At 43.8% G+C, this 27799-nt stretch overlaps 2 protein-coding genes across 4 annotated transcripts; one reads left to right on the top strand and one right to left on the bottom strand.

The window, feature by feature from the left end:
- Positions 1-8022, bottom strand: Mrm3 (mitochondrial rRNA methyltransferase 3). 3 transcript variants are annotated; one of them, XM_032914386.1, is made up of 4 exons: positions 7692-8022; positions 7100-7344; positions 4304-4471; positions 1-1909 (listed from the first exon to the last, which is right to left on the bottom strand). In XM_032914386.1, exons 1-4 carry the CDS (start codon positions 8003-8005, stop codon positions 1380-1382), a joined length of 1257 nt encoding a protein of 418 aa, XP_032770277.1. In that variant the 5' UTR covers positions 8006-8022; the 3' UTR covers positions 1-1379. The 3 variants fall into 3 exon arrangements, with proteins under 3 accessions (XP_032770277.1, XP_032770279.1, XP_032770278.1); XM_032914388.1 differs by having other exon boundaries at positions 7895-7986; XM_032914387.1 differs by lacking the exon at positions 7692-8022 and adding an exon at positions 7543-7656 and having other exon boundaries at positions 7100-7402.
- Positions 8023-8054: 32 nt separating this feature from the next.
- Positions 8055-26125, top strand: Glod4 (glyoxalase domain containing 4). Its single transcript, XM_032914389.1, has 9 exons — positions 8055-8216; positions 10569-10618; positions 11846-11966; positions 13370-13514; positions 17069-17205; positions 17595-17681; positions 18278-18391; positions 18475-18561; positions 25569-26125. Exons 1-9 carry the CDS (start codon positions 8127-8129, stop codon positions 25632-25634), a joined length of 897 nt encoding a protein of 298 aa, XP_032770280.1. The 5' UTR covers positions 8055-8126; the 3' UTR covers positions 25635-26125.
- The last annotated feature ends 1674 nt before the right edge of the window (positions 26126-27799 follow it).

Genomic DNA, 27799 nt, shown 5'->3' with positions numbered 1-27799 from the left:
AAAAATGAAATGTTCCTTTTTTATTTTTAATTACATGTACATGAGTGCGTCTGTGTTTGTGCACATCTGAGTATACACATCTGAGGAGGCCAGGAGGAGATTACTTGGAGACAAAGTTAAAGGTGGTTGTGATCCATTGAATAGATCGCTGGAAATTAAACTAGGGTCCTCTGAACTATCAGTTAGATGCCCTTACCTGCTAAGCCATTTCTGCGGCCACTTACAGCCTCATCATCCTCGTCATTACTGTGTAGAGGTCAGAGGGAGACTCTGTGGGTCTGTTTTCTCCTTCCACCTTTATATGGGTTCCAGGGGTTGAACTCAGGTCACCACACTTGGACAGCAAGTACCTTTACTCCCTGGGCCATCTTGCTGTCCCCCTAAATCATAGCATTTAATAGTGTCACAAGACCCACAACTAGTAGCGAGGAGCTGGTGAGCAAGCTGACACCTCCAGCAGCAGGCTATGTTGCAAAGTAGACTCAGAGTCTGGCCTTTACTCATACAGAATCCTCGCAAAGATGCCTGGAAAGCCAGGCATGCTGGTGCACACCTTTAGTCCCCGCACTCTGGAGGCAGAGGCAGGTGGGTCTCTGCAGTCAAGGCCACCCTGGTACATATAGTGAGTTCCAGACTGTCCAGGGCTATAGCGTGAGACCCAGTCTTAAAGCAAACAAACAGCACTGCAGAGGGGCCTATGCTAAGAAGGCATGACACCACCTGATGAACGGCTTCTGTTGGTCCACCGCAAAGGGGGAAAATACACATCAGCTGCCTGTAGAACTGAAGGCCTGAACACACCAGCCCAGAGATGCTGCAGAGAAGATCAAAGAACAGCTGGTTGCTGGACGCCATGCCCTGCAGCCCTCAGCTTCTCAGGAGACACTAAGGTGCTGGGAATGTGGCTCTGGCAGAATGCTTATGAGGTACACACAATCTCAAAAACAGTGGAGAAGGGAGATCGTAGGGAGAATTTTGATGGGGCTGTAGAGCTGGCTCAGTGGTTAAGAGCACCTGCTACTCTTCCAGAGGACACAAGTTTGGTCTCTAACACTCACATAGTAGTTCATGACCATCCCTAAGTCTAGTTCCAGGGTATATGACACCTCTACTGACCTCCACCACGTACCAGGCACCCTTGTAGTGTAGCGTACATACATGCAGACAAACACTCATATAAGTAAAACAAAAAAGAATCTTCACCTTTGTTGTTTAATAAGGAACAACAGAAACGCCTATTTTTCACAGCATCACACAATGGTGGCAATGCCTACCTCCTGGCTCCTGAGTTGTCATCTTGGCCAGCCTCCTAGCAGCAGTCCAGCAGAGCAGGGGTTGGAGGCACCCTTGCCCTCCCACTGGATTCCTGCAGCAATCCTTCAGTGGCAACAACTGTCCCTGCTCAAGTCTTCCATCTTTATCCTCAGCTGCCTTTTCCCTTCAAAGAGCAGGATGCTCGCAGCCATGGCTGAATTCAGACTGTCCACACCAGGTACAACAGGGATCAGCAGTCTCTTGCCACCAGTACTCTCAGCCAATTGCAGGGACTCCAGGCTTACGCCATGCGTCTCCCCGCCTATCACCAGAGCTGCTGGTGCTTCAGTCCAGTCCAGATCATAACTCTGGACCTCAAGTTTGGGAAGCCAGTCTTTTCTGGCTTTAGTGTCTAGGTCCACTTCATTCTTATGGAACTTTAAGAATCGGCGATCACATGCCCAGTCACGGTCACTGGTTTTATTAGACATCTGAACCTGGGCATAGAGGCCACAGTTGTCTGCCACATAGACTCGAGTGTCAGGGGGCAAGTGATTGGGCACTGTCTCCCATTCCACATTGTTCACAATGGGCACCTGGAAATGTGCCCCCATGCCTGCCCGGAGCACTTTAGGTTCCCAGGCATCCACACAGCCTAAAAGACAAAGGATACAATTGAGACTTTACAAACCTTCCTAGACCACAAAAGGAATGATGAAGTAAGTCCCTTGAATTCTAACCAAGACATAACCCAGCAGTTTTTCCCATTACAGTCTTCTCCGCTCCTGGGACCAAGAGCCTCCCATCTGATGACACTGACCAGCAAAGGGTCTGGAAGACTGATTGCTGCTAGTGCTAAAACAGATTTTGTTAATTGCATCTGTACACAGGTGCCAGGCATTGCAGAGGATGTAACAGAGATTAAAATGCCACCATGGATCTGCAGGAATGCAGGTTATCAACTGTGGTACTGGAAGAACATTGAATCAAATGACCGCAGTATCAACAGTAACTGATGTAAAGGAAGCACAAGCAGGAAAACACTAAACATCTAAGAGACTGTGACACTGAGCTGGCTCCTAAGGGACGAGAGGATCTTGCTGGAGAGAGGCCCAGGTAGAGGACAAAGGAGAGTGAGAAAGCATTGCCTGCTGTGCGACAGGTGGGATGGCACAGGAGGCCAAAGCAGGCAACGGCCAACATAACAGAGAGAGAGTGCTAAGCTGAGGTGCATAGATTTATCAAGAATATTCACTGGAGGATTTAAGCAAACCAATGACCGAATCTGACTTTTTTAGAAAGACCCATTTGATTTGAGTGTCCATCTGGACTAGAACAGTCTCCCTACACTAACGAAGGGCAAACCAGGCAAGAAGTTCATGCAGCAATCTGGGAGGAAGCAGGAGCCCAACTAGTTAGTCCTCTGTCCCTGCCAAGGCCTTCCTTCATGCTGCAGTGAGAAGGCTAGAGGTACCCACTCTGACATAGTCACATCTAGACCTAAGGGCCCCTGTGCATTGGCTGCCCAGCAGATACTGACCTGTCCATATGCCTACTCTCACCACAGGCAAGTAGGAGGAAGGCATTTCACCACGAGTATCACAGGGCTACCTTATGACAAGTCATTTTAAAGCTTAGGGTGGTATCTGTCAGACCGACAGAGATTGTACTAATGCCCAGACACCCCCACCTATAGGCTTTCCTAAGCACTGCAGGGAACCAGAGATGGGAGCGGGCTTTGGCCAAGATGAAGGAAAGGAATAGATGGGTCTAGATCTGTGTCAGCAGATGTCTAGTCTCACTCCTTCATCTAGAGAGGAGTAAGGAGATGAGAGCTCCTCTGCCACATGCACACCAACTGTTCTACTCTTTCCTGACCTCTTTCACACCAGCCAGTGGGAACAAGTGAAAACTACACGTCCTCGGTGATGTGGACACATTTCCAAAGCTACACGGCCGTCAAAGCACTCAACAATGGAAGGGTGGGGTACTGAAAATGGAGCCCCAGAAACTAGGTCTCACACTGTCATTCCAGTACTTGGACAGAGTGTATCAGGAAAGAGTTGAATGGAGCAATTTAGGCAAGTCTCAGCAATTGTTCCACTATTAGTTTTTATTTAATAGTAGCTTACGTGTCTCTGATGAGTGACATGCTCCCTCCCCTCCGCTCCCAGGGTGTAAAAGGCATTCTAGACATGTCTCAACTGCTTGCCAGGTACGTTTAGAACCAAGCCTATTAATCCCCTTCTGTGAGAAAAAGCTCAAATATAATAAGGCTAATTTGTGTATCGCTGTGTAACTACATTTCCCTGAGGCTAAGAAAAATGTACCAGGACACATAATCACTCTGGTGACAGCTTTCCTTCCATGGGATTCAGAACTCAGGGGTTTAGGAAGGACTCATATACTCAACACTTTGAGAACTCAAGATAAACAAGGATCTTAAACCAAGTCTTAACTTTGGCATGTAAATAATTAGTGTATATCCATAAAATCTCATAAAATGGGAACCTATTTCTTCCCTTTATTGACCTGAAATTCCAAAACAGCTTTTAAATAATTTTAAAACACAAGCAATAGTTACTGAACGCTTCTTTGCAACATTTCAAGTAATCTTGAAAAAAAACAAAGACCAACCATGAGGAAGATTCTTCTTATTCCCACTTTAAAGACAAGAGATTTGACATTTAACATGTTGTTTATGGATATGCAGTTAACCAACTCGGGGCAGATCAGAGAGTCAGACCCTGCATGTCTGTCTAGAACCCTAATTCAGTTGAAAACAGCCAATGAAGCCACTGGGGAGGAAGTGCTTTTCCAAGGCTAGAGAAGAGTGTACACTGCTCTTATAGAGGCCTTACAAACTGGGGGGGCTGACTCCCAGAACCCACAGTGGGCAGCTCACAACTGCCTGGAACTACAGTTCTGGGACATCCTGAACCTGACCTCTGTAGACACCTGCACTTGTGTGTGCACACATAGACATACACATGTACACATAATTAAAAATGAAATTAACCTTCTTTCATTTAAAAAGAGGTATTCTTACCTTTGGTGAGTAAGACTTTACTGCAGCCTGCTCCAGCTGCAGATCTCAGGATTGTCCCCAGGTTCCCAGGGTCACGGAGATTGTCACAAATCAACAGTAAGGGCAGTGAATGGTGAAGCTGAGTCTCTGGATATGTCATCTTAACAGGGTCAGGTTTGGCAAAAATCCCTAGGGAAACAACACAGAATATTCACTAGTCTGGAGTGTGCATGGGAATGGCTTGACTTTTTTGTTTATTTATCATTCTTTATGTATTCACAAGTACCTAATGAAAACAGGAATATATTATGGCTACAAAACTTCAAACAACAAAAATTCTACCACTACTAACCCCATCTGCTTTCAACCCTTCTCTCTGAACTCTGTTCACCCAACTATATCTGCATACTTATCAGTTCTTGTCAACACTGACAAAGCCACTGTGGGTGTGGTGGCAAGTGGCTGGAAGCAGGAGAACTGAGAGTTTAAGGTCATCCTGATCTACATAACATGGTCACACACAAATCCACAAGGGTTTGGGGTGTTCTCAGTGGTACAGCACTTGCCTAGCATACAGACAGCTTTGGGTTTTAACACTTCTGGAAGCAATAAAGACAGGACCTGAAAGCAAATGAAAGACATATAGGAGCTGGAGAGCTGCCTCGGCAGTTAAGTTGACTGCAGCTCTTGAGGACCTCAGTTCAATTCCCAGCACCCACACTGTGGCTCTCAAGTCCAGCCTCAGGAGATCTGACACCCTCTTAGGCATCAGCCACACACATGGTGCACGTATATGCAGGCAAAGCACTCACATGCAACATTTTAGATTGTAAATCTAGCATCTATATAACCTATATCTATAAGCGAATTTTTAAAAAGCTCATTTTGTGACCTGCTTATCTCACTCAACGTGTCTTTACAAGTTTGATGTCAGTATATTTGCAGCTACTATATATTTCTAAGCGTTGTAATATAATGTGCCAGAGTTTAGCTCTTTCCAGTCTTTTGTTTGTTTGTTTGGTTGGTTGGTTGGTTGGTTTGGCTTTTTCGAGACAGTTTCACTGTATGTAGCCTTGGCTATTCTGTAACTTTTTCTATAAACCAGGCTGACCTCAAACCCACAGAGATACACTTGCCTCTGCCTTCTAAGTGCTAGGATTAAAGGCGTGCACCACCACTGCCCAGTCCTTTCCAGTTTTGTAATTGACAGTTAAAGATTTAAAAGTTTACCCATTACAAACAAACAAACAAACAAACAAACAAAAAAAAAAAAACGAAACAAAACAATGCTACACTAAGTGTCCACAGCAGACTCTGTAGATGTCTGAAAACTTCTCTGGGCCAAATTCCTGCAAGTGAAATGGACAAACCGTGTTCATATACTCTTAATGTTAACAAATGCCATGGGACTGCCCTCCTCAGAGGCTCTCCAGCCATGTCTAGAATGATAAATATCTCCTCCGAGCTCAAAACCTGCTTACCAGGGGACATGTTTACTTTCAGTTTTTACCACTCTGATAGGAAAAATGGCATCCCCTTATTTCCCTTTGCACTTCCCCAGTACTAGGGAGATGGACATCTTTGCATTCACCTGACTACTTGTGACCCCTTTACATTTCTGTCTTTGCTTCTGCTTTCCTTTCACCAAACTGTCTTGATGCTACAGCCTTTCTCCATTTTCCTGGGTTTTTGTTTTACTTAATGTGTAGGCTTAACCTAAATATTTAAACAATAGCCATATAGCTCTCCTTCACTACTTGTCTTAAAATTGAAAAAATACCCCCAGGAAACAAAGTCATCAAAATTCTCAACAGCCTTGCCTAGAAATACTACACTGAAGACATTGTCTGCAAGGGCTCATACTGAAGGAGTTATGGGGTAGTGAGGAACGCGTCATTTGTAAGGTCTCTTGCTGAGGGTCAGAATCTCGGCAAGTTTGAATGAGCACAGTAACACTTACCTCGTGACCCTTCTGTCCTCAATCTAATCCAACACACACAAATTGGCTGGGGTGCTTGGGAAAAGTGAAAACACAAAGTGGCGTCCTTAATGAAAAATCCTCTTACTTAATAATCTCTACAATACATCCTAAAGCACAGTTTTCAGGGCAGTATCTAGGGGGAAAGAGAGGAACTAGAAAGGCAGCTAAACGTGAACTTGTACCTGCTGCCATGCCTGAGATGGATGCCCGGGACTCACATAGCGGAGAGGGAAAACTGATTCTCACAGACTGTCTTCTGACCCATGCATGGTTACACACAAAATAAGTAAAGCTTTGTTCTGAGAAAGGATTTCACTATTTGCTCTGGCTGTCCTGGAAGGCACTATGTAGACCAGGCTGGTCTCAAACTCACAGAGATCTGCCTGCCTCTGCCTTCCGAATCCTGGAATTTTAAAGGTTTGCATTATTCCTGGCTTATATAAACAAACAAACAAATGAAACAACAACAAAAAACTAGGCATGGGTTTGTTTTGTTTTGTTTTCCATGTTTCCTTCTCAGCAGTAAGAAGTGCAAGCAGGAACGTCAGTAGTTATCCTCAGCTACATACAGAGTTTTAAGCCTGCCTGAACTACAATTGTCAAAAACAAGCAAAAGCCCCACAATTCAATATGAATGAGAAACTGAATCAGTTGCCAGTAAAAAAAATACTATTAACCCGAGAAGTCCTATTTCATTTTAGACACTAGTCAATAACAATTTAAACTTGATTCAAATAAAATTTGTTACCTTAAGACAAGTATGAACAAGAAAGTCTAGGATACTACACTTGTATGAAACAGAAATTCTAGATATCGATACATCATGTATCACTGACCCATTATTCCTTGTGGCGTTACCAGGTCCGACCAATCCTTGATATCCTCAAATTTCACCTTAATGAGGCTGACACCTTTCAGCTTATCTACTGGCAACTCCTTGATGTACTCCAGTCGGCTAAAAAAGAACATTTTTGGCACAGCTCCAGCCTTGAGAGCATCTGCAATCAGCCTTCGACCTTCCAGTAGGATCTTCCCTTGCTTTTCCCGAAAAGGCCTGGACTTAACTATTGTCATCACACTGCTGTGGGTGCAAACAGAAAGGGGATGGTTATCAACATTCTTGTCATGTAGGGATACATGTATTTCTTTTCTTTCTTTCTTTTTTTTTTTTTTTTTTTTTTTTTTTTGTTCTTTTTTCGGAGCTGGGGACTGAACCCAGGGCCTTGCGCTTGCTAGGCAAGCGCTCTACCACTGAGCTAAATCCCCAACCCCGATACATGTATTTCTAACAGATACGCAGAGCTTGGCGGAAACACAAGCCTCAAAGAAGGCATTTATTTTACACTGTGGAAACAGTAAGAATCAGAAGCTCCACAGTGAGGCAAGAAGGTTAACGGGAAGAGATGACAAGTCTAAAGAACACATCACCTTAGCCTCCTGTCCCCGGGACAGGCCTTATCGTAGCGAAGCCCTGCCTCTTCGCAGGTGTGAGGGGTCTGGGATGGGGATGTCTCAAGAGGTTGTTTCTGTTGCTGTCCCTGGGAACTGGCCTCAGGGACCGCCTTGCCGGGCTGCTTATCAGGAGCGCGCTTCCGTTCCTCCACCTGTCCCGAGGGAAACAACACTCTCACCGGGCTGCGCCGCAGCGCCCGGACCCAGCGCCGAGCGTCGAGGTCCCGAGTCTGGACCACCCGCAGCAATGGTCCCAGGGAATACCACATGCCCTTCGCCGGCGCTGCCATCTTTGCTCTGGAGGTATCATCGGAGTGCGCGGTCGCGTGCTAGTGACGTCACTAGACGGTCTTCCTGGTCCTGTGGGCGGGGTGGCCTTCTGTCTGGGACTCGGGTTTCGTGGTGGAAGTCATGGCCACTCGTCGAGCTCTGCATTTTGTTTTCAAAGTGGGGAACCGCTTCCAGACGGTGCATTTCTTTCGAGATGTCCTGGGGATGCAGGTGCAGACTGGGGCCGAGCGGGGCTGGCGCGAGACTTCAATGCGCGGCCGGGCCGCACCTGGGGAGGGAGGACGCCTTGGGCGTGAGGCCACCTCAGCCGCCGGGCCCTGGAGTCCGGGTCGCTACGCCGGCGTTTTCAGCTTTTGCGAGCCCCCCGCTTTCGGGTTGGGAAGCCTTTGAGAGGGGGCTGACCTACCAGATGTATTATCTACGCATGTTCACCTACCGCCCTTCACAAATATTTGTTACACTTCTAGCCTGGGGAGCCTGCAATGAAGGAGCGTGGATAGGCAAAACGTTATAAAAAGCCTCTTCCAACTGACGACAGAGCGGTCCCCTGGTTCGAAACGTTTGGGTGTGATCAGCAAATTTCGTCTTCCATCAGGGCTACGGATTTAAAGTTTAGGCTGTGGGAGGGGAATCCATGGCCTTTCGCATGCCAAACAAGCACTCCACTATCGCATTACTTGAACAAGCCCTGTCAGGACAAGTTGGAACGGTCTCCTTCGTAGGTACTCAGGCTCTCTGTGTAAATCTGTGGCTCTCCTCTAAACAGCCCAGATTTAAGTATGAGATCAGAATCAAGTTGCTTTCCTGGAAACAGTTTGAGAAACTGTGATTCTAAGGGGGTCACTTAGCTGAAAGTGCAGCAGAGGTTTATTGAGGTGCTCCTAGTCATCCAGGGAGGTAGGGAACACACCACTGCAGATTATTATTTTTTTAACAGACTTGTAGCAGTCCAAATCCAGCTTAGTTAGAGATGGTACAGAAGGTAAGGAGTGTAAAGGGAGTTGCACAAGTCAGTCAACACAAATTAATTAGTCAGAAATATCTGCTGTAGTAGGGGCTGGAGAGATGGCTCAACCTTTAAGAATGATTGCCCTTCTTCCAGAGGGTGTGAGATGGGTTCCCGGTGTTGAGTGGCTCCCAACCATCTGTGAATCGAACTCCAGGGGAATCTGACTTGTGGCAGGCATGTGTGTGCGCGCACACACACACACACACACACACACACACACCTGCTGTTTGAAGGTACCATGCTAAGGTTAGGTAACAAGCACAAATGACTCTGGTATGTGTTCCCATTTAGATCATGTGTAGCAAATTAGATTTATACCTAACAGTTTAGTAATGCTGGGTGTCACTATTCCATTTCTTCATTGATCAGAGGTTGTTGTGAAGATGAAGCATGTTACCATACAGGTGGTAACTGACTCACAGGTAGTTTGTGTTCTGTAAAGTAGTAGCTACTTTTATATTAAAATTACAAAAGGAGAGATTTACCAACCTAGTTTCTTAGGAAATAATTCATGAGAACCTTGCATAAAATAACCCTGCAAAGGAGCATTTCCATGGACCAGGATTAGAGGGGAAAAGTATTCAAGGAGGCCTGAATAGGTGGAGTGGAATTTGGAAATTGACACTGATTTTTATGTGCATTTGGCTAGATGAAGAGATTGGGATGTGAGAACGTTCAGGTTGGGATCGTTTCTGGTATTGTCTTGATTGCTATGCACGCAAAGCTATTTGAGTTTTATGCTAAAGTAAGGGGGCGCTTATGATATCATCAGAGCTATGCTTCAGGAGTATATTTTTAATGATGGTATTAAGGAAAGAAATCAGTAAGTTTTGTGTTTGTTTTGTTTTTGTTTTTTTTAATGTGGGGGCAGGGCCAGTAAGTAGCTCAGGTTGGCCTTGCACTTGATATGCTTCTGCCTCAGTGCCTCCCAAGTGCCAGCATGTCCAGCTAATAAAGTTGATTTCTGTAACCTTTGAGGGAAGTAATGGAGCTTCAGTGGAGCAGTAGGAAGGAAAAATGAAAACAGCTGAGTGTGGTGGTCCATTCCTGCAATCCCAGCAGTTTGGAGGCTCAAGGCCAGCCTACACTACAGCAAGCCAGACTGCTGCATAATGAAACTCTGTGTCAGGAGAAAGGAGGTGGGGAGCAGAGACTAAGACAGTGAGAGCCTTCTGTATTCTAGGTTCTGTCTTAGGTGTCTAAACAGGTTATCTGTTCTCACCAACAGAGGTGTTGTCACACTCAGTCCGAAAGAGAGCCTGAAAGAGCTTGCTCAGCATTACTCGCTGCAGTCCGACTTCTCTGGTGCTAAATACTCTTCTCTACCACAGGAGGCTTCCTACCCTAAAGAGACTTCATACCTGTTTAGGAGTGCACCTCTTTTGGGGGCGTCGAGGGAGGACAGGGTCTCATTATGTATTCTCGACTGTCCTGGAATTCACTGTGTAGACCAAGCTGACCTTGAACTCACAGAAATCTATCTGCCTCTCTAAGTGCTGATATCAGAGGTGTGTGCTAGTAGAACTCTATAATTTACTCTACTCTCTTACTAGGTTCTGCGTCATGAGGAATTTGAGGAAGGCTGCAAAGCCACATGTAATGGGTAAGACAGCTTGTATCTTAACAGCTTGGCTTCTGAGTGGCTCCGAGAGAACACACTCTGTAAAGAATAAGTAAGAGTAACAGAAAAAAGGCAAGAGATAAGAGAAGCTACTTGATTAGCAATGGGGAATCACCCTTTGTTTCTCCACACTGTCATGCCGGCACTTCAGACACAGCGAGCAGTTCTCCAGGACTCCAGGTTCTAGCCAGGAATCTGACGTTAGCTCAGTTCCTTGTCTGTGTGGAGCTGTGTGAGACCAGCTACAATCCTAGTAACCCCTCCTCCTGACCTCAGGAATGCACTACTGACATTTTTACCGGCTTATGAGGAAGTCAGATCAGGAGGAACCAGAAGACCAGTATGCAGAACAGTATGGGAGAGAGGAGGGATGGCGCTTCCAGTCGCTTCCGTTATCCCATACCTCCATGGCTGCAACAACCCACAAACTGGTCAGATCTTGCTGAATAGTTTTTACACAGATTTATAGAGTTTACTCTCTCATTCCTTTTCCCCCTCTCAGAGGTAAGTGTGGCTGGGCATTCTGATCTTTTGGTCTTTTTGGCAGCCAAGCAAATCCTCAAGCTATCTATCCTCACCTTCAGTCAGCTTGGTATTATCGTCAACCGAGGTATTCTAAAAGAGGTTCAGGAATACAAGGTCCACTTAGCAGGAAATTCCAAGGTTTAAGGAGCTCAATGCCAGGAATCCTAATAAAAACTGAAATTTTTTTTATATTTTAATGCAAGCACAAATAAATACCAGCAGTAGGGAAAGCAATTTTACTAAGTAATAGTAATACTAGCAATACTATACTAAGTAATAGTAATAATAACAATACTATACTAAGTATTACTAAGCAATAGTATACTAAGTAATAGTAATACTAAGCTTAGTGTTCATGGCAAGTTGGAAACTTCCAAGGCCCCTGGAATTTGCACGCTTACTGATAGGCAAACTATTTTGAAGTTAGACTAGAGAACTGTCTTTAGGATTCCTTCTCCCACATTGTTTTTAAAGGTAACTAAGTCTTTCCTTAAGTAAGTGCCAAATGATTGGTGTGTGGAGCATGTAGTGGGGGTGCTGGAGCTCTGTCCACACTGCTGTCAGAGGTCATCTCATCCTCATTTAGAATTCATGGGACAGCAGGGACAAGCCACCATATGTGCTAAAGGAGGGAGCAGATTTTCTCCTCTGCTCACTGAGTTCACTTGCTCTCGTTTTTTTCAGGCCTTATGATGGGAAATGGAGTAAAACAATGGTGGGATTTGGGCCTGAGGATGACCATTTTGTTGCAGAACTGACATACAATTATGGCATCGGAGACTACAAGCTTGGCAATGACTTCATGGTAAATATCACTGTCCCAGTGTGTATCTAGATGAGGTGACACAGTTATAATAGTCCAGATTAGAAACGAAGTTGGCTTTTAAAAAATGAAACACTGTATGTGTATGAATATTCTGCCTATATATATGTATGTGCACCATGTGTGTGCAGTATCTGAAGTGCTCAGGAGAGGGTGTCAGATCCCCTTGAACTGGAGTTAGGGATGGTTGTGTGCTGCCCATGTGGGCCCTGTGCAAGAACATCTAGCACTTTTAACTACTGAGCCATTTCTCAGATCTAGATGGCTTTTTAAAATCTGAAGTTGAGGGGGCTGGAGAGATGGCTCAGTGGTTAAGAGCACCGACTGCTCTTCCAGAGGTCCTGAGTTCAAATCCCAGCAACCACATGGTGGCTCACAACCATCTGTAATGCGAACTGATGCCCTCTTCTGGTGTGTCTGAAGAGAGCAACAGTGTAGTTATATACAATAAATAAATCTTTTAAAAAAAAATTTGAAGTTGAAGATGACAGTTAGTGGGAAGGTGACAATGGAGCAAGAGTTCAGAGGAGGGAAGGGAGCACGTGGATGCAGGAGGATTCTAGGTGGAGGAGAACCGGTGTGCAGACCCAAACCCTGCTTGAGAGTCATAAGGAAGAGCTGAGAGGGGAGGGGAAGATGGTAGGAGAGGGATAACAAGTGACATGATAGCTGGGTATGGTGGCACACGACTAATCCCATCATTTAAAAGGCTGAGGTGGGAGGATTATAAATTCTTGAGCCCAACCAGGGCTAGTATTTAAGACTCTGTCTCAAAGGGAAAAATGTGTTGGGCCTTTTAAGAGCCATCAAGGGAGAACAAAGCCTGTGGGCTCCTTGAGAAGCTGCAGGATGCCTTTGTGAAACATTTACTCTGCTACAAAGTAGATGATAGGTTGGCAGGTAGAACTGAGGCAGTTATGGTAGTCCAGGCTCAACAAGGCTGGCTTCCCAGAGGACAGAATTATATACTATTGGCAACTTTGATTAAAGAGTGCCTTCATAGTTAAAGTGTTTGTGCTTAGAATCCGAAAGGAGACTGTGGATACAGCTTAGTGGTAGAGAGCACTTACTTAGAATAAGCAAAGTTTCAGGTTCAGGGTCAGCCTTATAAATGAATGACTAAATCCAAATTGTCTCAAATGGATAGCTCACCAGTCCATGTAAGATCAAGATTTCTTTGGTATTGAATGGATTAAATATCATAGATATTTTAATTTCTTTGCTGTGATTTATAAATGTCTGAATCTGGAGAATTTGGAAAAAATACCTTACTCTTTTTTTGAATGATTATAAGAAAATGCTAATTAAATCTTAGGCTCTGGGATTCCTTACCTTGTCCCACAAAGCTCTGCTGTAATGATTTGTGTGGATGTCATTTGTCACAGGGACTCACGCTTGCTTCCAGCCAGGCTGTCAGCAATGCCAGGAAGCTGGAGTGGCCACTCAGTAAAGTTGCAGAAGGGGTTTTTGAAACTGAGGCCCCAGGAGGATATAAGTTCTACTTACAGGACAGAAGTCCATCTCAATCAGGTAATTAGGCCAGGCAGAGCCTGTTTAAAGGCACATTTGATGACGATGGAATGGAGAGGGTGCTGAGGTGGAGTTCTTCCTGTAATGTAGCTTTCCTATGTTGATGGCTGTATCTTTCCCAAGCCAGTGTTCTTGCCTGTATGCTAGGGAGTTCTTCCCTTTTACATACATTAGGTAAGTGTTGTGTATTAGTACCTAGCTGCAGAGAATCTACAGTGGTTCTGTTCTACAGATAATATATCTCTTTAGGATTTTTTTTTTTTCAGCCGCAAATGACAGCAAACCCAGCTTAAACTAGTTTGAACTCTAAGAGCATGTTTCCAGTTCCCAGAGCAGGTAGGAAGACTGAGAGTTCATCAGGTCAGCCATATGAAGACCCCAGATTTTCTCCTTGTGTTGTCGTCTCATGCTGTTAGAGCTAGTTCCCACACTATGCTCCATGCTCCCATATACACTTTGGAAGGAGCCTGCAAACAGACTTTTTAAAAAACAGAACAAACCACTGGAATCTACCAGATCACTCACTGGTCAGATTTAATACACTCTGTTTGCTCAGTACAGGTTGAGTATCCTATTCAGAATTCCAAAATAGCAGATTAAATTTTTTTATTTTGTTTTATTTAATACTTTATCTTAGGGCTGGGTATCATGACATGAGCCTTTACTTCCAGCACTAGAGGCAGAGGCAGGCAGATCTCTCAGTTCTGAGATAGCTAGGGCTACACAGAGAAACCGTCTCAAAAACAAACAAAAAACAAAACAAAACAAAAAACCCAACCTGTGTTAACACACAGTATAGGCTAACCAAGAACTCAAGGATTGCACTGTCTCGACCTCCAGAGTTCTGTACTTGGATTCTAGTGTTTGGATTTTCAGATTAGGGATTCTCAGCCAGTAAAGTCCATGCAGTTTTACAAACTGAGCTACTTCTGTTCCCAAGCATCTTACGTAAGAGATACTCAACCTGGACTTAAAATAACAGCAAGTTCCATGGGGTTGGGGATTTAGCTCAGTAGTAGAGGGCTTGCCTAGCAAGCACAAGGCCCTGGGTTCGGTCCCCAGCTCCGGGGGGAAAAAAAAAAAAAGAAAAAAAAAATAACAGCAAGTTCCATATTCCCAAGATGCTTTTGTCCTTTCCATGCTAAGATCTCTGAGGCATTCGCTTCCTGTTGGTCTGATTCGGCCTGCACCTGCGACTATCCTGAAGGCCTTCTGACTCTGGGGAGAGTGTCTGCTACTTGCTCAGTTCTGGGGAGTAAAATTAAGGTCTCTTCTGTCACTGAGCTCAGACTCTGGATGAACTTGAATTTGATGATTTTGCCATCAGTGGAGAACAGTAAACTTGAGTTTCCCAGGAGGAGTTCCTGTGAGCAGCACCATGGTTTGTTGCTGTAAAATAATAGATAAAATGCTGTCTTTTACTCCCACTAGCTCCAGGACCCCACACCATACTGCAAAGGCCTCTCTCTGAGCCTGGCAGCAACCTCTCTACCCATCCAGTTCCCAAGGCAGGTAACCACCATGCCAGACATACACATGTCTCCAGCCACCACACACGCTCTTGAATTTAAATCGCCACATGAAAGAACACACCACACAATAACCTCTGATCCAATTGATAAGATATGATTGCCCGCCTAAGCATACAAAGCCTGTATACATCCATCCCTTAAGAATATTCATAACAACTTGGAAAGGTACAGGGTGGAATCTTAACATCAGCTTCTATGTTCTCTCGGTGGCTTCTCCTGTCTCCTTCAGTTCCTGTCCCTTCCTCTTCCCTCAAACTTTTCTCCCACCCTTCCTCCCTTCTCATCCTTGCCTTCACCTGTATGACATCATCTTACAATGGTTAGTCTTGGCATTGCTATCCTGCAGATGGGATGGAGGTGATGGAAACTGGGGAAAACCCCAAGTTTGTCATAGTCAGATGAGTCAGATGTGGTTGTACAACAGCTCCTTACAAAGTTACCTTGGCCACACCCAGTGGCACAGACGTATAATCCCAGCTAGTAGGAGGATTTATAGACTAAGGCAAGGAGGCCTACTTGGACTAAAGAGCAAGGCTCATCTGGGCAACCTCTTAAGAGCCAGTCTCAAAATTAAAAGTGGCCAAAAAGGTTCAGTGACAGAATGCTTGCTTAGTGTGTGTGAGGTCCTAGGTAAAGTTTCTATATTGCAGTAAATAAAAAAGAAAGATAAGGGAAGAAAGAAAAGGAAAAGTGTTTCACAGGCCTGGGGCTACCACTTAGTGATGGAGTATTTGATGTGCAAGGGCCTGGGTTCAGCCTGGCGGGGGTGAGGGGGTTGCGGTGTCAGACCACCAACTTACAATATGCATGCTTCCGTTATATTCTAGCTGCTTTTAGTTGGCTTTTGTTTTGTTTTGTTTACGTTTTTGTTTTTCAAGACAAGGTTTCTCTGCATAGCCCTGGCTATCCTGGAGCTCTCTCTGTAGACCATGCTAACCTCAAACTCAGACATCTGCCCGCCTCTGTTTCTCAAGCATGCACCACTACCACCTGGATTTTTTTTTTTAATTACATTTATTTGTGTATGTCTGTCTAGATTTTTTTTAACCCTAGGAAAAAAAAATTTTTTTTTCTTTTCTTTTTTTCGGAGCTGGGGACCAAACCCAGGGCCTTGCGCTTGCTAGGCAAGCGCTCTACCACTGAGCTAAATCCCCAACCCCGAAAAAAAATTTTTTAACATATTGCATGTACAAAAGGAAGAGGAAGCAGGGGAGGGGGAGGGTAATGAGAGGAGGAAGGTAGTACCCATGTGTCTAGAGATAACGACCGTGAGCATTCCAGAGTATTTGAGATCTTTTATAGAAAACAATACATGCACACATATAAATGTACCCTGCAGAAGCCATTGCAGGAATTCCACGGCAGCATTTCTCTGCAGAAGATAAGCAGCCTCTGTTGTTGGGTGTTTTCGTTGTTCCTAGTGTTTCATTGTTCTGGGCAACACTGGGAAAGGCCTTTGTAATAAAAAGCCCTTCACACAGCCACAGTTCCTTTCTGAACTGCTGAGACCGGACTTGCTTTTTCAGTACATTTTTAAAACTTTTGGTACATTCTGTCAAATCTGTGCCCACAAACTTTCTAAGTTACACTCTATCGTTTTAATTTCTTTCCCTGCAATAAAACAGTTAGCACTATTAATTTGTCAAGACAATAAAATTAAATAATGAAAAACAAATTACTTGTACTTACTTTCTTAGTTCATTCTTTAAATTTCATACTTTAACCCCTCAGAAATACATTTTGCTGTTTAATTCAAACACATAGCTTTTCTCACCAAATGATTATTTTGCTGTCATTTCTTTGCCTCATGTTTCATTTCATGTTGGTTTAAAATGCTTTCCTTACAAACTAAATTCTTTGGATAAAAAGAGAGTTGCTGGAAATGAAATGGAAACCTTGTACGAGAAGCACACACTCCCCCTCCAGCCTTCTAAGCTAAATTTTTAATGTACACTCAAGCTTGTTGGGCCTTTTACCCCATTCCACTGAAGCAACTTCACACATTGGTTTTCTTACCTACAGATCCTGTATTAAAGGTGACTCTAGCAGTGTCTGATCTCCAGAAGTCCTTGAACTACTGGTCTAATCTCTTAGGAATGAAAATTTATGAGCAAGACGAGGAAAAGAAACGGGCTTTGCTGGGCTATGCTGATGACCAGGTGAGTGACTTGCAGAGGAACAGCTTGTTAGCTCCTTTGTGTTTGGTTCATAAGTCAGGTTAACGTGAAAATGGTCCTATGCTTTCTTCACAGTGATTCAGTGAGTTTCTAGATGAATAGAAGGAAATAAACCCACTAATAACCACACTACTCAGATACTTCCTTGGTTATCATTCGTGGTTAGCTGACCTGTAGGCCGTGGAGTTTCTCCTGACTGCCTCCTGCCACACCGTTGGGATGGTACCACAGCCAGCTTTATGTGGTTGCTGGGGACCTGTACTGATGTCTTCACACTCGTGTGGCAGCTCCTTACCAAACACTGCAGTTTTGTACCACACACATGTATAACCCGTCAGAAAGCATCAGCCCACTCTCCTCTTTCTCTTCAGTGCAAGCTGGAGCTACAGGGCATCCAGGGTGCAGTTGATCATGCAGCGGCCTTTGGAAGAATTGCCTTTTCTTGTCCTCAGAAAGAGGTACTATTTGATTACCCTGTTTTTAAAATTCATTATTTTTAATTATGTGTATGTATGTGTCTATGTGCCAGTGCACATGCCTGGGGTGGGGACAGTTAGATCCCTCAGAAGTGAACTCACAGGGAGTTGTGAGCCCCTGAAGTGGGTGCAAGGAACCAAACTCAATAGAGCCATCTCTCTAGCTCTTTTCTTTTACAATTTATTTTCTTAGAGTGTGTGTATTGGATGCATAAACATGAATGCAGGTGTCCACACTGGACTCGCCCTGGAGCTGGAGTTACCAGCATTTATGAACTCACTGACATGGTTGCTGAGAATGAACTTGCGTCCCCTTTGAGAGAAGTACTCGCTCTTAGTCGCTGAGCCCTCTCTTTAGCCTATGATCCTCTAAGTTCTGTCACTATCTGGTTTCAACCCAGCTAAGAATTTTGGATTTCCTGTGAGTTCATTCTGCTTGTGACTTTGTTTCATGCTTACCCATTCTTTTAAAAACCACTGAGATAATAAAATCTATCCAGTGGTGCCTTGGTCAAATGAGGACTGTTCCAGAAAATACTATATGAACCTTGCTGACTTGCCCTTTTGTGTTTTTCAAGTTGCCAGACTTAGAAGACTTGATGAAAAGGGAGAGCCAATCGATCCTGACTCCGCTGGTGAGTCTGGACACCCCAGGGAAAGCAACAGTGCAAGTGGTCATCCTGGCTGACCCTGTAAGTATTGCTTAGAGACGGCTACCATCTCAAGGATTTCTTCAGTGATTTTTTTTTCACATTACTTTTCTTTTTTGATGTAGGACGGACATGAAATTTGCTTTGTTGGGGACGAAGCTTTCCGAGAGCTCTCTAAGATGGATCCAAAAGGAAGCAAATTGTTGGATGATGTGAGTCTTGTTTCTACGTCGATATCATAGTGAGCCAAAGCAGGATGGTATAAAGGACATATAGGGTCCAGGTGCTGTCAAGCATGTCCTCTCCCTGTTGTGATGACTTTTATTAAGAGACGGTGTCTCAATGTCATCTACCTTACCCCTTACAGAGATTAGCATCTCCATCTCCCCACTGCCTCAGGCTAACCAACCATTCTTCAGCTTAGTGGATGAAGTGCCTAGGTTCTGTCCCCTCTTGTTTCCTTGGCTACTGGGTTATCCGGTTCCCATTTGACACCACTCTCTCCCTTCCTACTTGTTCTCATATCATACCAAGAGATCCAGGAGCTCTCGTCTTCTAAACTTTTTCTTGGGAGACAGAGGCAGGGGCTCTCTGTGAGTTCAAGGCCAGCTGGTCTTCATTGCAAGTTCTAAGCCAACCAGGGCTGCATATGAGACCTTGTCTCTTAAAAACAGAAAATAGTGGCTACAGACATGGCTTAGTGGTTAGGAGAGCTTACTCTCTTACAGAGGACACAGGTTTAGTTCCCAGCACCCATGTGAGGGTTGAGTACTGCTTATGACTCCAGCTTCAAGGAATCTGATACCTTCTGGCCCCCAAGTGCTCCTGCCTGCACTCTATAAACATACTACACTCGGGCACACAAACACCAAGACCAACCCCTTCCCATGCCGTATTCCATCTCCAGATATCTGTACATTTGTTTCTTTGAGTTTGAGATATGAGTCTGTGTCTGCAAGCTGAATACAAGTTAGTGATCCTCCTGCCTCATCCTCCTAAGTGTTAGGACTGTATCATTAGGTTTCTTTAATTAGATTTCTGCTTTAAGATCTATTTGCACACAGTTTCTATTTCTTGTCTGAAATGCATATTTCATCTCTCTGCACTAGATCTTGGCAGCAAATAGTGTCTGTGTTGACATTGGTGGGGATCTCATCCTGCCAAGTGCAGCAGCTTCTGTTCTCATCACACGTGACTTTACGTCAGGAAAACAGTAGCCCATTGTTAGACTCTAGTTCCTAACACAGACACAGCATGGAGTAGACATTCTCTGAATACTTTAGACTTTGCAGACAGGGACTTTGTTGTCCTGGTTGACCTCAAGTTCCCGAGCTCTAAGGACCTTCCTGCTTCAGCCTTCCGTGTAGCTAGGATGGTAGGCCTGACCACTGGGCTTCTGTCACTTCTGAATACCTAATTGAGTGATTAAAGGAATCAGTTTATCCCGGTTCTAAACTTTCTTGATCTGTATAAAGTGACATGTAACCAACTTGTTAAAATTCTCTGAACTTCTAAAAGTTCATTTATAACTTTGTCTAAAAAGGTAAGAAAATAAAAATATTGGGATTGTAGTATGCTTTATGGAAGGTAATTGTAGACATAACTGTAGACATATCATTGGGAATTAAAGGAAATATGTAGAAGATGACCTTTAAAGCTTTATCATTCAGGAAAAAAGACTGTTGAGCGAGCTCTGGGTTAGCAAATATGCTGCTCTTTCTTTCTTTGTTCTTTCAAGTGCTGGCAGCCCCTCCCTTCCTGTGATGTTAAGATCCTCCTTTATAGCTCTGACACTTCTTCCCTGCAGCCACTGTTCGGGTTTCTGGTGCAGTAGGTCTATTTTGTTTGTTCTAGGATTTCAAACAAATGAATCCACTTAATAGGCATTTTGCTGTGATTGATTTCTTTCAAAATATTTTGAGATTCCAACATGGAAGTACATGTTTTGTATTGCTTTTATTAGATAACAATTTTTTTTTATCTATTCCCGTGAACATTTAGATTGTTTGTAGATTTTTATTTATGTAAGGGAGAGTGCTGGTAGCATTCGTGATTAGATCTTCTTGCAGCCACGTTTCATGGATCTGAGATCCATACCTAGGAGAATTGCTTTACTGTACAGGAAAGCGCAGGCAGCTGACAAGAATAAATGTACAGAAGTGAGTCTTCCTTAGCCAGTTTCTCTTTCCATAGTTTGTTATGTGCATTTCTGAAAGTCTTAAATATAAACTTCAGAAACGAGTAACTCACGTATTTCAGACGTGCTCTGCTCTGAGTGGCATGATGAAATCTCTTGTTCTGTTGTTCTGTCACTTATGGCAGGAATTGTCTCTGGGCAGTGCATCACGCTCTACACAGCTGAATACACAGCTGCCTTAGTCACTAAGTAGCTATCTTGTTACTAGATTAGCTCTTAGTTCAAAACCTTTATTTTTCTTACTAATGGCTCAAAAGGGCAAACATAGCAGTTTGGTTATAACAAAGAATAGCTGTGGGCTGGCGAGATGGCTCGGTGAGTAAAGGTCCTTGCTGCCAAGCCTGACGAAACCTGGGTTCAGTCCCTGGGACCCACATACTGGAAAGAGAGAGTGGATTCCTGGAAACTGTCCTCTCGTCCTCCCCTGCACAGTGGCATGTGTGCACCTACACACACTACACTCCATAAATAAATACGTGGGATGAACTAACGGGGAGCCAGGAAAGCACATCTCTTAGGTTAAAAGATGAACATTCTGGTTAATAAACCAAAGAAATTGGAGTATAGTCACATTACTCTGGACAGCTGATTTTATTTTCATGTACAGTAAATGCTAGGTTGTTAAGATCAAACATAAGAACAAATCTAAAGAAGGAAAACTATGTCCTGGTTTACTGTTGCACTGCAGAACCTGGAAAAGTTATAGCTCATGGCGAATCCTTAGTTAAGACGAACAGTGGGGCTGGGGGAGACACAGTAGACAAGCCCCTGCCCAGCAGTACAGCCCCGTTCAGTCTTTACCTGAGGCACCTGATAATAAAGTTTGGAAGGTGTCAAACTCAGGCTCTCTGGAACGTTGGAAGTTCTCGCTGGGGAGCTTGGGGATTCCCGGGTCTGTACAAAGGTCTGCTTGCGTACATTTTCACTGCATTCTTACTGTTGCTTCCTTGATTCTGGTAGCTGTTCTAAAAATGGCGAATACTTTCTTGTTTTGGTTTTAATCCCCAATGACTAATGGTGATGAGCACCTTTGTGTAAACTTATTGGCAATTTGTTTCTTTTATAAATTAAATATTCAAGTCTTGTCCATTTTTTGCATAGTAGTTTTGATTTTTTGATATTTCATGAATTAAAATTTCAAATATACTCCAAACAAGAGAGTCCACTGTGCTTCACACGCTGTGGCATTGCTTTCAGTGTCCCATCTCCCACATCACTCTGTCCCTGCTTGCCTTCTTTCTTTTCGCTCAGGGATTCTCAGGCAAATCTCTTTTCTTCTCTGTGGGTTCTTCTTACTTCCACCCTTCTCCGCCCTTTTTTCCCCACCCTTTCAACCCTCTAAGTCATGATGAGAGAAAAAGGATAGAAAGGAAAGAAATCCCTGAATAAAGTTGGGGGTAGGAAAGTGTGCAACGTTAGACTACTTCCCACTGATTAGGGACATCAAAATTCTTGGGGCAGGTTTTTGATCTTCACTGTCAGAATATCTAATTTCTTCTTGCTTCTTTTCTTGCGTACAACTACTTAACAAACCGCAACCAACAACAACGAAACAACAACACCCCCCTCCCCCCAATTTCTTGGGGCCTAGCATTTATATACCCTCTGAAAAGTCCCCAGAATTCCAAACATCACGAAAATCACAGAAACTATTTGCACCTGGCAAAACCACACCTCTGCTAGAGCACAAGGCAAGTCCTAGTCAGCCCCATACCCCACACCTGGGATTAAAATGAAAGCATATTTTATAGATTATTTCTCCTCGGTGAAATGAGCCAATTTAGGACAGATACAGGGCTAGAGAAATGGCTCAGTAGGTAAGAGCACTGGCTGCTCTGTCACAGGACTAAGGTTCAATTCCCAGCACCCACCTGGCAGCTCACAGCTGTCTTGTAATTCCAGTTCCAGGGGATGCAATAATGTCACAGACATGCATGCAAATAAAACACCAATTTGTATATAAAACAAATAAATCATTTTTAAAAAGAATATATTAAAGGTAGGTTTATTGGGTTTCTTGGAAAGCTGCTCTCAGATGAGTTTACAGACCCCAGGACTCCCCAGGCCAGAGAAGTCACCATGGGGAGAGAATGGGGGCGGGGGACAGAGAGTGTACAGAAAGAGAGAAAGGAAGAGGAAGAGAATGAAGAAAAGGAGAGAGAGAAGAGAGATCAAAAATCAAAATATCTGGATTATATAGATTGGAGCCCCTGGGGGAAGGGCAGCCCAGCCCCTGGGCTGGAAAGTTTAGGGTTGGGGGGTGAGTATGCCAGGTAGGAACTGAGGGATGCTGGGAGAACCTGGAGGCCAGGTCTGCTTTGATACGTAAAATATACACTTTAGTCTCTTGTCCCAGGGTCCAAAACCAAACAATATTCTTAAAATATTTGGGGGTTTTGTTTTTTTTTTTTTAAGAAACCAAAATTCCAGACTTTTCACTATACTCATGATATCAGGCATTTAATAAATGGGAGAGACAGACACTGGGATGGAGATCTTTCAGGATGCCATAATTAATTCTTTTCCTTTCTCTATACCCTGGTCCTTCCTGTGGGCAAAAGATTTCTTGCTGGGTGCAGTTCTAACACTTGTGAGGCAGAGCCTGGAGGATCTCTGCAAGTTTGAAGCCAGCCTGGTCTACATAGCCGTTCCAAAACAGCTAGGACTACATAGAGAGATCCTTCCCCAAAAACAAATAGATGAAAGAAAGAAAGGAAGGAAGACAGACAATGTTATCTCCTACTGTCCTGCTGTTCTAGCCAGACTCCTCAGAGCGTTCTTTGATTTGCACTGAACCCACTTTTACTTTACAATGTTCTATTCTTTAGAAGATTGTTACATTGTATTCACTCACCGCATAGCATGTGCAAGCCAGGGCCTGTCAGTGGAGGTCAGAGACAACCTGTGGGAGTCAGTTCTCTCCCTCTACCATGTGAGTCCTGGAAATCAAACTCAGGTTGCCCATTGGCCACAGTGCCTTTACCTGCTGAGTCATCTTGCCAAGCCTAGGATAGTTTTAGGTTTATAGACACATGCACTTTAACATGGCTTTTTCTCATTTATTTTGATTTCCTTTTAAATTCTATTAGCCATTATTCACCAAGAGCTGAGTTCTACTTCTGAGATATCTCTGGTCTTTTAACACCACTTTTGAAATCTAGTGAGTTTTAAACTAATCTCCTGGCTCTATTGACTCCCTGATTCTTTCTTCACTGACTGAGCTTGCTGCCCTTATCTACTCTGCGGCCTGTCTTATCTCTGGAAAGCTCCCGGTCCAGCCTTTCCTACCCTACTCTCACCACAATGCTTATGGTAACAAAACACAGCTTCGTGTCTCCACCCAAAGTGGTTTGTTTTTTTTTTCCTTTCTCTTCTTAACCTGGTCCTTCAAAACGAAGAGGTTTTCTTAGATCCTCCATCCCAGAGTTAATTGTTCTTTTCTCCATTCTTCATGGTTGCTAAGAAAGAGACATCTCATTCAGTTCTGAGAAGCTGTTTCCTAATACTGCTTTAGGTCCTATATGTCTTCATCAGCATAGCAAATCAGGTAGCCCCCAAATTATTACTTATTTAAGGCAAAGATTTATGAAGTAACCTAGGCTGTTCTAGAACTGGCAAATTTCCTATTTTAACCATTGAATGCTGGTATTGCATGTGTCCACCACCAGGCCGGCTAGGTCTAAGCTCGTATAATTGAAGCATAGTCGTGTCTTGTCCCATTTCTGAAGCACACTGCCCAGGACTTCTGCCTTCACTAAATCAAATTATTCCTTATATTTTTGTTATGTTTTCTAATGTAAACATCATCTTGTGATTTCCTCCAGGTGGAGACGAGTATTTCTTATGTTATTACTCCAAATATTTAGTTGTTCCTTACCTTTTAATTTAGTAAAACTTTATGAGGATTTTTTGTTTGGTTGGTTGGAGTTTTTTTTGTTTGTTTGGTTGGTTGTTTTGTTTTTCAAAACAGGTTTCTTTGTGTAGTTTGTCCTGGAACTCACTCTGTAGACCAGGGTGGCCTTGAACTCCCAGAATGCCTGCCTCTGCTTCCCAAGTACTGGAATTAAAGGCATGTTTAGCCTTTTCTGGGTCTTTTACACTAAATACCTCAAAACAAACATGCTGTCTTGTGAACAGTTACTTCCTGTGTGAGTCCTTAGCTGTTCATTCTAATCCCCAAAGCCCAGACTGTCACTTCTGTCATACTAGACCCAGTATAGTACCTAGTGCATGATAAAAACTCAATTTAAATCAAAGATTTATTTTTATTTCTGTTTCTTTGTGTGGTGTTACTATACAACATGCATGTAGGTGCCTTGTGGTGCAGGAGAAGGTGTTAATTCCCATAGAGTTATGGTCACGGGCATCTGTGAGCCCTAACCCGGGCCCTCTGCAAGAGCAGTCAGTACATGTGCTTAACTGCTCAGCCACCCCTCTAGCCCCAAAACCTCACTTATTTAAAAAAAAAAAAAAAAGTGTTACTATATCTTCTTGTTGGCCGAATAAAAGTTTTTCATTACCAAATGGCTAAATGATTTATAGAGGCAGATGTTTTGGTTTTTCAAGATTTGGTTTTCCTGTGTATCTCTGACTGTCCTGGAACTTGCTCTGTAGATTAGGCAGGCCTCAAACACAGAGATCTCCCTACTTCTGCCTTCTGAGTGCCGGGAGTAAAGTGTTTGCCAGGCTGTTTCAGACACTACTTTGGTGTTGGTACTGGGGTGTGGGCTGAAGGTAAGCACTCCACCACGGAGCCACATTCATTCCGTTTGCCTTAGACTGAGCTCATAAGCCCTGAAGGCTCCTGTCCTCCTGAGGCCTCGGTAGTCACACAGTCCCTAGTCTGTCAGCAGCAGCCAGGCTCTCTTGCTAGCTATATGTGCAAATCACTAAGCAACTGCTTAGTACTCACCAGCTCTCCTGTTGGTGAACAACCTTCTCTCCATAGATGAACTGCTTTAGTGTTAATATCATGGTGGAGAATGCAGACTTGGAATAACATCTGTCTCTCTGTTTCCTTAGGCAATGGCAGCAGACAAAAGTGACGAGTGGTTTGCTACAAGAAATAAACCAAAGGCTTCGGGTTAATGGAAGACGGGTTAATGACGAATGGCACTTACAACTCCGGTCTAGTCTGTTATCAGGATGGCATTTATCTGCTTTGATAAATGCTCCCACCACTTGGTTGTGTCTTGCATAGGAGGTCTGTGTGGTAGTTTCATTCTTCAAGGCTCTGTTTTGTTTTAAAAAAGAAATATTTTTATCACTCTTGGGAGAGGCAAATTTCTACTGTGTGTAATTGAATTAAATTTGGTAACAAACTTTTCGTCCAGACTGAAACAACTGAATGGAACATTACTCTTGGTTGGGTCTGGAGGAAAATTTGACTACCTATTAATCATGTAGATAATATTGAAATAAGTATCAAAATGAAGCCAAACCAGCTATGCATGGGGGCACACTCCTCTAATCCTAGAACTTGGAATGCAGAGATAGGAAGATCTCTGAGTTGGAGGCCAGCCAGGACTATAGAGACCTTACCTCAAACATAAAACAAAATAAAACAAAAGCCAAATCTACTGCTTAGAGTGCTCATTTCCTGGACCTGATGGTAGGATACTGTTCTAATATCTTACCACAGAAGGTCTTGACATTTAAAGAAACTTTTTTGCTTTGGCTTTCTGAGACAGTCCTCACTGATAGCTCTGGGTAACCTGTCACTTCACCATGTATCTCAAGGTAGCTTTTAACTTTTTTTTCCTGTTGAGACAGAGTCTTATTCTGTAGCTCTGGCTGGCCTGGAACTCTTGTCAGCTAGAATGGCCTCAAACTCAGAGACCCACCTGCCCCTGCCTCTTGCTGGGATTAAATGCACAGGCACCATACTCGGTAGCTTTGAACTTTTCCTGCTTCAGCTTCCAGTGCTAGGATTCTAATGTATGCTACTCTTCCAGGTGTGGTTTGAGCATGGTTGGCCCATGGGGAGTGCATTATTGGAGGAAGTATAGCTTTGTTACAGGAAGTGTGTCACTGTGGAGGCAGGGCTTTGAGAGCTCTCATATATGTTCAAGTGTGGACAACGGCAGTCTCCCCCTGACCGCTTTTCGATTAAGATATAGAACTTTTGGCTCCTTCAGCACCAAGTCTGCCTGCCATGTCTCTGACCATAATGATAATGGACTGACCTTCAGAAACTATAAGCTAGGCCCAGTTAAATGTTTGCCATTTTAAGAGTTGCTGTGGTCATGGTGTCTCTTCACAGCAGTAGAACCCCTAACTTAGACACCGGGCTTGATGTTGTTCCTTTTTTTTTCTTGAAAGAAAATTTTTTGACCATGTATGGACAGAATCCAGCTCCTAGCTGGCTCATCATCACTCCTCACCTAAACTCTGAAAAACCTCCTTGCTTTAGTTTGGATGTGTGACTTCACTGATCCCTACCTGTGAGATCAGTGAACCTGAGGGCTGCCTCCTAATAAACCTGCCTTTATCGACCATAATGGTGAATAGGTAAACTGCTTTGAACGCCCTTCTGTCGGGTGATCCAGCCTTTAGCCACTTGTGAGAGCTTTCTAGATTCGAGAATAAAACACACACACACACACTTACACACACACACACACACACACACACACACACACACAAGCTTAATTTTTAATATGCCTAACTTGCTCAATGGCTGGGCACTTCCAAACCTCCCCTTGGCTAGCACACATTCCCATCCAGCATTCCAGAGTTGACACTCTCTAAATCACTATTTTATCTTTGCTGCAGTTTCCTTCTTTCCTTTCCCATGGATCCGCTTTCCCTATACACGTGCATTACTAGATTTCTCTCCTGCAGCTTTTAAATCTGACATCTGCCTGTTTCCAAGTCATGGCTATTCTGCCTGTTCTTCATCTCCCTCCATCCCTTGCCCAAGCAATCTAAAAGCCCAGCCTCCCTCTCCCTGCTCAGCCATTGGCTCTACAGCAATTCTTCATTACAAAGCAAAGCCATCTGGGGGCAGGGACCCTCAGCATCTGGAAAAGAGGCTTTGGGGAAGTAAATTAAGACAAAGCATTAGAACTAGTTCCCAACAATCTACTTTTAACCTGGTCTAGTCTGGCCTATATCATAGGGTCCGCAAAGAGCCCTGTAGGTAAAGATGCTTTCCAGGAAAGCCTGGCAATCTGAGTTTGATCCTGTGAATCCATGGAAAGGTTGAAGGAGAGAACCAACTCTGAATTGTGTTCTGACCTTCACATGCACAC

Source organism: Rattus rattus, chromosome 9, assembly GCF_011064425.1.
Source record: "Rattus rattus isolate New Zealand chromosome 9, Rrattus_CSIRO_v1, whole genome shotgun sequence".
NCBI classification, from domain to species: Eukaryota; Metazoa; Chordata; class Mammalia; order Rodentia; family Muridae; genus Rattus; species Rattus rattus.
The sequence above is the reverse complement of the archived record's forward strand: the minus strand, read 5'-3'. Positions and strand labels throughout refer to the sequence as shown.